Source organism: Peromyscus leucopus, chromosome 17 (genome assembly GCF_004664715.2).
Source record: "Peromyscus leucopus breed LL Stock chromosome 17, UCI_PerLeu_2.1, whole genome shotgun sequence".
Taxonomy (NCBI): Eukaryota; Metazoa; Chordata; class Mammalia; order Rodentia; family Cricetidae; genus Peromyscus; species Peromyscus leucopus.
This window is the reverse complement of record NC_051077.1, coordinates 9,392,395-9,405,436: the sequence shown is the minus strand read 5'-3', so window position 1 is coordinate 9,405,436 and position 13,042 is coordinate 9,392,395. Positions and strand designations below refer to the sequence as shown.

At 39.2% G+C, this 13,042-nt stretch overlaps 1 protein-coding gene across 1 annotated transcript; it reads left to right on the top strand.

Annotated features, from left to right (window-relative positions):
- Positions 1-4,818: 4,818 nt before the first annotated feature.
- Positions 4,819-6,105, top strand: LOC114688883 (defensin alpha-like protein 1). Its single transcript, XM_028863364.2, has 2 exons — positions 4,819-5,017; positions 5,928-6,105. The coding sequence occupies exons 1-2, from the start codon at positions 4,846-4,848 to the stop codon at positions 6,035-6,037; spliced, it is 282 nt and encodes a 93-aa protein (XP_028719197.1). The 5' UTR covers positions 4,819-4,845; the 3' UTR covers positions 6,038-6,105.
- The last annotated feature ends 6,937 nt before the right edge of the window (positions 6,106-13,042 follow it).

Sequence of the window (13,042 nt, the reverse complement as noted above, 5' to 3'; positions counted from 1 at the left end):
AATAAGAAGTCTTTCTCTTATGATTTGGGAGCTTGTTTGTAATCAAGCAAACAAACAAACAAAAAAAAGCCTGGTGCACCTGTGGGGATCAGGTGCAGAAAGCATACTTTGGCCCACAGAGGGATTCCCTAGTTTAACTGAATCACAAAGAGTCTAAACAGTTAACTTTGTTTGGTCTTGGACAAATATCGAAGAACTGCCAGTTTGTATCCTAATTGACAATTACTTTAGTTTGTGATGCTCAGAAGACATGCCCCTATTGGAATCACATCTCCTCTATCAACACGGCATTGTCAACATGCCTACCAACTGGGCCAGATGCCATCACTTATCACTACAATGATCCTCTGATGAAATTCCAGTAGTCAATCTGCGTTATCATGAAAAATCGCCTAAGATTTTTGAAACTATCCCACTCTTCACAGGAATTTCAAATGTACAACACATGCTTACTGGCTCACACCAGCCAACACTGTGGCAGGCCCAAATTATGGCTTCCTCTTATGACCCTAGACTCCATGCAGAGCATGGAAACACAGATAAGTATGTAAAATGTGGCTGGAGTCAGAAGTCCTGTATTGACTTCAGAGTTAAAATTCCAACAGAGTTCTCTGGTTCCTGAACACTCATCTTTAGAACAGGGAGGTTTGTCTCCATGGTCTTAGGAAACTCCTCAGCCTAACACAAAGCTCAGCTACTTTCCATTAACCACCCTAAGATCGTGGTCTTCTGACCAGAAATGCACATTACTCTGCTGAACTTTCCATGGTTTTCTTCTTCCCACCACCATTATCATTTCTAATACAGTTCACTTCTCAGATCATCCAAGTCTCTTTCATCCTCAAGTGAGACTTGATGTCTCACTCTTTTGTAGTTACTCTTAACCTCTTTGACTTTATCTTGGAAAACTGCTTATTTTGTGTAATTTCTCTTTAACAATGAGATAACTAATTCCATAAAGTTCTTGAGGTATTTGAAACTAGAAAATATGATTCTTGCTAGTTTAACAAATAGAAATTATTGAGTATTGGATAAAACATTTAGATGCTAATGAACTTAACAACTTCTTACATAAGGTGAGAACACCAAACTTTCATTTATTATACAGTCAGGACAACTTTGTGTGACTTCACAGAAATCATGATAATTTCAAACATACGATGCCAAATAGCATTTTCAAAGTATATAATATATGCATTATATTTATATTTATTGGTTGCTAAGATCTCTTTATTTATTCCAATAATGGATTTTCACAACTCAATAAGGTAGTTGCTTTTATTGACCAATATTTTGTGGTTTTTTAAAGGTACTTTGAAAAAGTTAATTAACTTACCCAGAGACACTAAAGATTAGGTAACAGGGCTGTGGTCAAATTCCTTGTACTTCACCACTAGCCAATGTTCCACCTTAACTTCTACATTTCAGAGTGCTACCTTCCATCCTTTAATGGGACTATTTGTTGTCCTTTCTTAGAACCTGACAGTGGCTCATGGTTGGAAAACAGGTGTTGGCAAATGATCTCTCCACAGCTTCTCCTTGGTCTCTCTCTACCTCTGAAAATTCCCTCTCCTGGGACTTGATGTGAATCCACTAGTAAATAAATGACACTCTCTAGAAATACCTGAAGAAAAGGTTTTTTGACAGTTATCAAAATCAAACACACACGTGTGATAACTGCTAAAGAAATAGAATTGATTATTGTAGGTAACTGAGAGCTCTATTGACATTTTGCACACTGGTTTGTGACACAAAACATTTGCAGAAGTGATCACACGTCCACCCACCTTAGAATTCAGGAGATCTTCAGAAGAAAATGTCCTCAAGGCTGTGACTCATCTTACCCAGCACCTCCTGCGGGTCAGTAGAGTCTGTGTGCCTGTGAGGAAGGAAGAGCAATAGCCTTCCCATGTGGACACATGGGTTAGTTGCAATATCTGAAATTTCAGAGGCCAGTGGAGGTAACTTCCATTCTTTAGAGGCAATGTTTGAATAAGTGATGGTACTTGAACACCATCTAGTACAAAGGAGTATAGGATAAACATCACTGAACTTTGAAGAGTTCCTTCATTTCTCCAACATCACTTCAATGTCTCTGACCCACCAGCTCCATCCACAGCTCTACTTTCTAACTGATTTTTGGGCATCTACAAGTGATTTATATGGCAGAACATCAGTGAGCCTGAAAGCTCCCTGGGAAGGTAGAACTTCCTCAACTGTGGTAGTGTTTAAGAAAATAAACTTTCTCAATCACAGAATTTTAATAATGCTGCTAAATCACTCCAACACACAAGTTTGAGTTTAACAAATTTAAGTTGAAAGACAGGAAACTCAGAAATATTATTAAATAAATTTATAAATCAAGTTGTTTGGCATAAAAAACAAAAAGACAAAGAAAAATAATAATCTTAAAATTTGTAACATTTTAAAAGAAAAAAATTTCCAGAATGTATGAAAAACAACTAAAGGTTAATTAGAGAAAATGTGGGTCTGGTGGGAAGGCTCAGTGTTTAAGAGCATTTGCTGTTCTTGCAGGGGACCCAGGTTTGGTTCCAGCACCCACATGGCAACTCATATCTTTCTGTAACTGCATTTCTAGGGATTTGACTGTGTATTTGGTCTGCACAGACAACAGGCACACACACACAAACACACACACACACACACAAACATACACACACACAAACACACACACAGGCAAATTAATTATTCTTATAAAATAAAGATAATTAAATATTTACCTATAAAAATGTAAAATGAATGTGCCAACCACTCCCTCAATGGAGCATTTGACCAAATACATGTAGTACACACACTACTCCTGCATGTCCACATCTTCCCACAATTCATGAGAAAAAGGTAGACTGGGATGATATTTAATTAACAATTTTCACCTACTAGATTGGGACGAGGAAATATGAGAAAAAAATCAAAGTACAGGTATCAACCTCCAGAAATTCCATAAAAACTCTAGCAGACTGTAAACTTACAAAGTAAAGATTTTTTACTTTGTAGGTAAGTGGTCACATTGACTTCCCAGACAGAGGATTCTGGTCTCTACCTTCTCTAGTGTCCACATGAGCATATGTCTTTCTTCAAATAAGATAGATGTTGCATGTTCTGTGCCAATTTTATAAACTTTACAGTGCAATATGTGTTCGTTTCTGAGGCAAACCAAAGGTATATTTCTCAAGGTTCTACTGCTATCAGCAGCGTTGATGGAGGATCTTTTATACATTTGTAATAGTTAGAAATATACCAGATTGCAGTTTTTGTTTTTCTTTTTTTTTTTTTGAAAATTTAAAAAACAAAACAAAACAAAACAAAAAAGAGAGATGTTGCTACTAGGATTTGGGAAAAAACAAAAGAAAGAATAGAAAATAACAAGAAAAAGAAAACTATGGTGCAATCCAAAACTTGATTGCCATATTTAAAAAGGGCCTTTTCTTAAAGGACATATTTTAATGGTTTGAGATACTCTGGAACTTCAGTGACCAGTTCTGTGCAGAACACTGGCAGAGAGAATAAAAAGTAAAAACACAATAATATAAATCATTCAAATGAGCATGGTGTTCTTTGGTTATACGAATTTAGTAAGTGCTACTCAGGCCAACTCTGTAAAGATCAGGATGACAGCGAGTATGTGTCTAAAGTAGATGATGTGCTTATTGACTGATAAATCTAAGTCTGTAAAGGTATTGAGAGGTCATGTATCATTAGCAAATATGATCTCTCTCTCTCTCTCTGTGTGTGTGTGTGTGTGTGTGTGTGTGTGTGTGTGTGTGTGCATGTAACATAATACTCTTAATGCTTTCTAATTATTGCACAGAACTGTAAATAAAAACATTTTAACAATTGAACAGTATTTCTCAACATGTAAATATGAGCTAGGACTTATAATACTGAGACCCCAGATGCTAACTGAAATTAGTAGAATGTTCCGTATGTTTTGGCATATACATAGTGAGGGTGAGGGAAAATAGATGAAAACATGTACAGAACAATATTTATATATGAATAGCAGCGACTTCTTGGAGTAGAAGGACTTCTTGGGGTTGAGATGAAACACATCACTCTCTCTACTTTTGGAATGTTGTTTCTTGAGGTAAGTTCACATTTTCTAAAAGTTAAAAAAAAACCCGCAGAATCTGAGACATGAACCACAGCACATCATTTGATGGCTCCCAAAGTGTGAAGAGACACCTGGAATGCACTCATGGGACGTGTTCAGGTCATACTGGCTTCTTTAGAGCAACCTGTTCTAGCTTCACTCTGACCATATCTGTCCCTTTTCTCCTCTTGAACTCTATTCACCAAAGCCATCTTTCTTTCTCCATAATCACCCCAAAGGAAGGAATTCACAGAGTCTTCTTTCATGAGTGTGATAATACCACAGAATCACTCAAAGGATTGACTGACTGTCTGGTCCAGGGTCCACAATTTCTGAGAACAGCAGGTTCCAACTACAGAACACAAAAACCCCTTGTTTCATGAGCTTATGAACTTGGAAGTTGACTGCCTCTTTTCTTTCCTGACCACAGAAAGGTAAATACTCAAGCAGATGGGAAACAGGGGAAGATAATATGGACCCCTCTTCATTATCAGCTGGAAGGGAGGGCTGTCACTGAAAACACAGAACAACATCATGATGGCAGCTGTGAGAACAGAGAAACATCAAAGGGATCTTGAGGGCAACAGTCTCTCCCAGTTCCCATCTGTGCATGCCCTCTCTAACAACAGGGCTTGTCTCTGCTCCTTCTCAAGACAGCCCTATAAATGTAGGCTGGCTCCTCACTCCCCACACACTGGGCTCCTGCTCACCCTTCCTCCAGGTGACTCTCAGCCATGAAGACTCTTGTCCTCCTCTCTGCCCTTGTCCTGTTGGCCTACTTGGCCCAGGCTGATTCTCTCCCTGAAGTAACTGAGGAGACTAAAGATGAGGATCAGCCAGTGGTAGAGGACCAGGATGTGTCCATCTCCTTTGGAGGCCCAGAAGGCTCTGCTCTTCAAGAAGCAGGTGAGTGGTGGTGCCCACTATGATAGTGGGTTGGAGTCTCCTGAGAGAGAGTTTGAAGATGTGCCTTGGAATCCTGACATGAGCTGTGTGATTCGGGTAGTTATCTCTGTTGATCCTATAGGATTTTAACTGTCTTCTTTATATGAGTAACAGTGAAAATTTAAAAAAAATGTAATTGATTTTCTTTCTTTTTAAGTTTTTTGATCTAAAAATGTGTCTGTGGAAAATATTTAAAATATACAACGTATTTATTAGCCATTTGTCTATCCAACTGATACTTTTATTATAGAAAGAATACTCTGCTTTGCTTTAAATAATACAGTTAAGAACCAAATGCCTGTTGTATGATATTTTGTTTGTGTACTGACAAATAAGGCTTGCCGGGAGATCAGAGTGTGGAGGTAGCCAATAGTTAACCATATAAGCCAGGCAGTGCTGGTCCATGACTTTAAGCCTAACAATTGGAGGATTCACATTTTTAACATGGAAGTGGAAACAGGAATATAAGGTAGTTGGAGACAGAATCTCCCCCTACTTGGTCTGAGGATTCCAGGAGGTAAATCATTCAAATGTCTTTTGTGGCTTCTGCTCTGCTTCTCTGACACACAGGCAAGCTCTATGTTTCAGAACACAAACAAAAATTTCATACCACATACGGCAGTGTATGAATATGTTGGGTCAGGAGACATACAAAGGTAGATGAGTGTGAAATGGGTTTCAAGTGCTGCATGGGATCAACACTTGTTCAATGTATTATTTCCCAGTGTTTGGAGTTGATCATGGTGCCTGGTGTGATGTCACCAACACAAACAAACCTCCTCTTTACCATGTATTGTGATTCTTTATAGTATTGTACACTATTGTATACTGTAGTCTTCCTTACTTAATGCCTCATATCCTGTCTCCTTAGCCAGCAGAAAAATCTTGACTTGCTCCTGTAGAAGATCCTGCAGATTTTTCGAACGTGTCACTGGGATCTGCAGGAGAGGGTCCAAACGCTTCATTTTCTGCTGCCACTGAGTCTAGAGACAAGATCACCATGTGCTCTGAGACCTTATGATCTGTCATTTCCCTTGTATTCACCTCAATTGTTTTTCCCTCTCCAATAAATTTCCTTGCAAAAAAAGAATATTTTTTTTTCTTTGATGTTTTCTTTGTGGCTTAATCAGGACTCTTTCAAGATATCTAGTAGAATATGCAATGAATACCTTATAAAAGAAACCTGGTTTACATTTTAGTAGTCAAGTGTGAACAGGAGGATAGATAGAAAGTCACATCTTAGTGATTCTGCTCTAGCTACTTCTCCTGTCTGTCAACTCTCCTGTCCTTTAGATGGGACTCACGCTCAGAAACATGTCCCACATTTCAAGGATCCATTCTTCTATTGGAGGACATTGAAGTTGTTTCCACTCTCTAGCTATTGTGAACACAGCAGTAATGAACATGCCTGAGCAAGTATCTGTGGAACAGGATGCGGAGTCCTTTGGGCATTTTCCAAGGAGTGTTTCAGCTGTGCCATATGGAGAGTTCCTTGTGGACTTTGAGAAATCTCCACACTGTTTTCTGTAGTTCCCGTTTGCAATCCCACCAGCACTGAATGAGGGCTCCCCTTTACCTATACGCTCACCAACAACTGTTGTCTGTTGTTTCTTGATCTTAGCCATTCTGACTGGGGTTAGATGAAACCTCTGAGAACATTAAATTTGTGTTTCTCTAACTGTTAAGATTGTTGAGCACTTTTAAATATACTTATTATCTATTTGTATTAGTTCTTTGAACATTTCCAACAAGCTGTTAACCTGTTGGGAAAATACTTAACCTTTCCCCAAACTCTTTCCAGATTACTGCCTTTTCTACCTACCCACGTTTGTGTCCCCCCTTTTTTAAATCCATCTAGGCCATTTTCTGTTGCCCATATGTTTTTAGATATGAGGCATTCATATCGCAAATTTACCATGGGATACACTCAGATAGAATCAGTCCCCTCTCTAAGTAGCTAATAACTGGTAATACAACAACTGATAGGAGTGGATTTTTGTACTCAACTCCCATCTCCATGGTGGAATCTGGTCTGATTTGGGCTTACACACTACTGTCATACCACCTTGATCGTTCCTGATCTCATTTTAGGTATTTTTTATATCTATTTTTCCCCCAAGTTCGCTGTTTTGATCCATAGCTTATTTTCAATTTGGTTGTTTTCTTAACGTCTTTATTGTATCTTTTTAGTTCTCTGTGTATGCTGGATGATATCCTTACCAGAGGTATAGCTATGAAAAGATCTTTGTCACACTCTGAACTTCCTCTTTTCTTCACTGATTTATATTATTATTTGCTATAGGGAGGTGATTTGTTTTATAAGGACCTATTGTCATTTTCTGGCCTAAATCCTAAGTTGTTAGTCCTATACACATGTATATATAAGCATTGTTACATGGACTCTCTTATAGATGCATATATGTATGTTTAAGCATTCAAAATTTATGCACATATATATTATAATTATAATTAAAGAAGTGGTAGTATATTTGTGATGGGGATGTGGGAGGAATTGGAAGGATGAATGAGAGCGAGAAGCAGAGTAGATGCAGTGTTGTTCATGTACATGGTTCCCAGGAAAATGTGTAAAATGAAACTGAAATTTAAAACATTGTATTCCACATGAGTTTTGTTAGAAACCTCATCAAATTCTGCATGTCTCATAGACACTGTGCCCAAAGGACTGTCTGTCCTTCAGAAGCCTTGGTATTAGCCCTGTACAGTGTCTTTTCCTCAGCCTGTGTTTAGTGCAGTACTGGCCACCTCTGATGCCTGACAACCTGGAATACTTCCTGCTTAGAATCTACAACAAACAGAATTCTGGACACATGAACAAACTCCCTTATAGGGTAGTGATGAGGATACCCTTTTAATATTAAGTACATTTGACTTACCATATCTTCATCTTCCTATTGTTTACACTTTCTTCTCTCTTCCTTCCTGTATTGTGGGGTCAGGAGCCCTCTACCTGCTATCTTCTCCATGGAAGAGCCAGTTGCTTGATGTGCATGAAGGACCAGATTGAGGTGGAATTTCTGTGTCCTCAAGACCACAGTTTCAGACACTTCACCCACACCCTACTTTGCTCATGTAGGGATTTGATGTGAGATTCACTGGATTCATTTGGGGTTGAAAATAATCAACTTGTGTTAAGTATATATAAAGTTGCTTTTTAGAGACATGGTTTCTCTGTGTAGCCCAGGCTATCCTGGAACTCACTTTATAGATGCTGCTGGCCTCAACCTAACAGTCAGTCCACCTCTGCTTCCCAAATGCTGGGATTAACGGCATGTGCCACCACCACCACCACCCAGCTAGATAATTTTAAAAATATACTTTCTAAGTTGATAGGTAAACATTGGTATTCCATTGAAGCACCATTTGCATTTTTGTATGAGTTAGTGCTCGATTTGCATGGAAGGAATAATTTGTAGATCCTGGTATTCTCTTGTTATTGTTCATTTTGTGTTTGATTAATATGTAGTGTTACAAACTCTTCATAAATTTAACAAATTAGCACTGTTTCCTAAGTTTTACAGAATGTTTGAAAGCTTATAATTTTCTCTGGCATTAACTTCATAGTTCATAAGTCCTGTATGTGTTTAATATATCATGCACCCCATAAACTTATCTGGGTATCAGAGAACAGAACAGCCACTATAATAAACATAGGTTTAGGCAGTGGTAGCATATGCCTTTAATCCTAGCATTCCAGAGGAATGGAAACCACACTGGAAACAGCCAAGCATGGTGACACAAGCCTTTAATTCCAGGAAGTGATGGCAGGAAGCAGAAAGGTATATAAGGCATGAGGACCAGGAACTAGAGCCTTTTTAATCTTTTATCAGCAGTTCAGCTGAGGTTCATTCGGATGAGGACTCAGAGGCTTACAGTTTGAGGAAACAAGATCAGCTGAGAAATTGGCGAGGTGAGGTAAGCTCTGGCTTTTTCTGTTTCTCTGAAACTTCAGCGTTCACACCAATATCTGGCTCCCAGGTTTGTTTTCATTAATAAGACCTGGAACAGTTCCTGCTACACGTGTATTATTCCCCCTGACTTTTGTAAACCTGGACTTTCTTTATTAGTGATTTCCTGCCATAAACGCATGCTTTCAACATTACGTCCTGAGTCAAGTTCTTTCTCTCCAGCAGCGTTTCATGAATGTTGTCATTCTGACATATACATCACGTGCATTCGCCCAGCAAGTGCAGAGGAAACAGGACTGGAGATGGCACTGATGAGTCAGGGATGGCAAAGTGACTTTGGTGACACCTTCCTGGGCTGTTCCTGCTTCTTCTCTGCCCTTCTGTGCCACAACCTTCTTTCCATCCTCAGCGAACACATAAGTCTTTTCATCAAAGATCCAAAGTTGATCCTGGACTATTACCTCTCATCTTGAACAATTTGTGTGCTCAGGATGCCAAATTGGTCCCTCTGCTTCAAAGACATTCAGACTGGTGTTCATGGCAGTTCGGAACCCCAGTATGGGCCACAGCTTTCAGTACTTGTTTTTCCTTGCAGTCGCTGTGTAGACACACCAACAACATTTCTGTGTTTGTTTCTGACTTTTTATTAAAATTATTCTTTTGGCATAATATATTATGATCACAGTTTTTCCTCTCAAATCCTCTCCCAGATCATCCCCACCATTTCAACTTGATGTCTTTCTCTCTCTCTCTCTCTCTCTCTCTCTCTCTCTCTCTCTCTCTCTCTCACTTTAGAAAACAAGCAGGCAAATCAAACAAACATAGAAGAATAAAATGAACAAACAAAGAAAAAGCATGAGATAATCAGATGTGGAGAGACACATACATAAACAAAACCCATGACAAAACAAAACATAAGACAGTATTAGAAATCATAATATAGAAACAGAAGACCAGTAAAGTTAAAAAAAAAAAGTAAAAGCCCAAACAAAGTAATAGGAGACAAAAATACCTTCAAAAATATCTTTGAGTTAATTTATATTAACATTTTGTAAACAATTTTCTTCACTCAACTTTCATAGGGCATTTGGATTATAGGTGGTGCCTTGTAATAAATATTGTTTTAATGCTTTCCTCTGTGTACACAAAAAGTCAAGTTCCATGGTCTTCTTATCACATCCCTGAAGACGGAATTTGCAGATACACCCTAAAGAGAGGCTGTGAAACCCAAAGGAAGGAATTTGCAGAGATGTTCTAAGGAGAGGCTGTGAGACTGAAAAGAGGGAATTTGCATATACTCCCTAAAGAGAGGCTGAAGCAGCAGCAGTCATCAGGACTGGGCTCTTGCTGACTCATCCTACAACCCCCACATTTCTTTCCTTAATATCTTTGAGAGTCAGTTTCCTATTTTCTTGTCTCTCTTTGTACTCTTAGTTTGACAAATGGACAAACAAATCGACAAAAACAAATTTCCATTGTTACTGAAAGTATTTTCTATTCATTCCTTCAGTATTAGAATGCCTGGGAAGAAAAACACACATTTTTTGTTTGTTTGTTTGTTTTGTTTTTGGAGAGAGGGTTTCTCTGTGTAGCTTTGGGGCCTTTCCTAGAACTCATTCTGTAGTCCAGGCTGGTATGGTGATACTTTATTTGTACTGAAATGTGATTTTATTTGTATGTTAATAGATAAAGTTGCCTGGGGGTCAGAGCTAATAGGAAGCCATAGCAGGTGCCGGGCAGTGGTGGTTGATAAATTCACAACATGCCCCCACGGTTGGGCATACCTGTTGGACCTAGACACTTCTGCCTAGCCAGTTCCGGGTCAAAATAGCCATATCCTGGTCAAAACATTTCACATGACCAGGACCCTGTGGCTTTGCATGGTTGCATAAAGTACGCAGGGCAACCATATGATCTATGGGTATGCGTGGAATAGCCACATGGCCCTGTGTTTGCATGCATAACCCAGCCTTTATAAGCCGGTGCCGTATTACCGGCTCCTGTCTTTATGCATGTGTCATTTCGCAGGCCTGTCACGTCTGTCTCTTTCTGTCTTATCTTAATAAAACTCTTGTTAGTGGATTCTGTCGTGTTTCGTGACATTTTCTTGCAGGGTAAGAGCGCCAAGTAACTAACAGTGGTACATGCCTTTAATCCCAACACTGGGGAGGCAGAACAAGGATACAGCCAGCATGGAGACACATGCCTTTAATCTCAATACCAACCATAGAAGACCTGGAGGTCTGTATAGACAGGCAGTGACGAGGAGATCATGTGGTTGGGTTTACAACCAATGAGAAGGCAGAACAGAAAGTCAATAAAAAGGACAAACACAGAGGAAGTAGGTCTCTTGTGGAGAGGAAGGACAGCAGCAGCAGTGAAGGGTAAGGTTTTTAGCTCTTAGCTACTGCTCTGACCTCTTGGGCTATTAACTCTGCATTTGGCTCTGTGTTTCTTATTTAATATGACCATTCATCTAGCCTTGAACTCACAGAGACCTGCCTGCCTCTGCCTCCCTAGTGCTGGGATTAAAGGCATGCACCACAACTGCCCGGCTCAAACACACATATTTTTTCAGTGTTATTTTTGAAAATTGAATTTACCCAGTCCCTAATTTTGTATTTTATAAAAATATTTTATGTTTATTTTATATATTTAATAACTTATTTGTCATTTAAATCTTTTTCTTTCTCCTTCAACTGAATATCTTTTTTTTAACATGGCTTATCATATTTTTTTAATTTATTTTACAATACTATTCAGTTCTACATAATAGCCACAGATTCCTTTGTTCTCTCCCTTCCTGCCCCCCTCCCCTTCCCCCAGCCCACCCCCATTCCCACCTCCTCCAAATCGAGGAATCTGGATGCAGACATCAACTGAATATCTTGCTCAGCACCTCCTATGAGTAGCAGGGGCTGAGTGTCTGTGAGGGGGATAAAGAAATTGGTCTTGCCGGGCAGTGGTGGCGCAGGCCTTTAATCCCAGAGGCAGAGCCAGGTGGATCTCTTTGAGTTCGAGGCCAGCCTGGTCTACAAAATGAGTTCCAGGAAAGGTGCAAAGCAACACAGAGAAACCCTATCTCGAAAAACCAAAAAAAAAAAGAAATTGGAATTGGTCTCAAGTAAGCTCATCAGGCAACTGTAGGCTCAAAGGTAATGGCCTATTGGACATGGACTTTTGCACTTCCAATGCATATACAGCACTGAACCACAAGATGGATCACAGTTTCCAGAGCTTGTTTCTTCTTACAGTTCTGAATCAGAGCCTTTAATAGACCAATTGTTCCTGTTCCAGACACCAGTGTGGATAGTCAACAGATCTCCAGCCTCCTTTTCCTGGACAGACCATGACCATTTAAATTATGACTTGAGATGCCTGATAATTAGATTTACTTCTTCTATTTATAGATAAGAGATTAAGGCTTCTCATTGTCTCAAAGGTAGGGATGTGTGCGCATATACCCATATGATGTGATCAGTCAGCTATTGGGTTCTGGTTACAGGGCACACATGTTAACAACAATGAGAATAGCTAGTTTTGTAACATGCTGGACAATTAATAGAGAATGTAGGGTTGGAGATAAGTACATGGGGCTATGCTACAGCCATGTTGCTTAATCTTCAATGACTTTGAGTGAGAGATGTAAACTCTCCAAGTTACTATTGAAACTCAAATAAGAAACTGCTTAATGAAATCCTTTCCTTGTCAAGGTTATAATAGACCCACATATACAGTTAGCTTTCACTCTGCAAACACACTGCTCATGCTCTCTAGTCCTGCAGGAGACTCTTAACCTCTTCACTGCCATTCTCCTGCTAGTCTTCAGTGGCCCAGAATGGACCACTCTGAGAAAAACCTAAGGCATCTCTGTGCCAGGAGCCCCTTGGATAGAGAGCCATGACATGATTAAAGAATGGCCACAACATGATAGGGACAAATATCTAGAGAGGAGTAGCTAGAAATCAACTGCATAAAAAAATTCTGGAAAGATTATATCTATATATCAATATCATCTACATATATATCAAATAAGCATGCAGATCAAGTAAGTATAGGA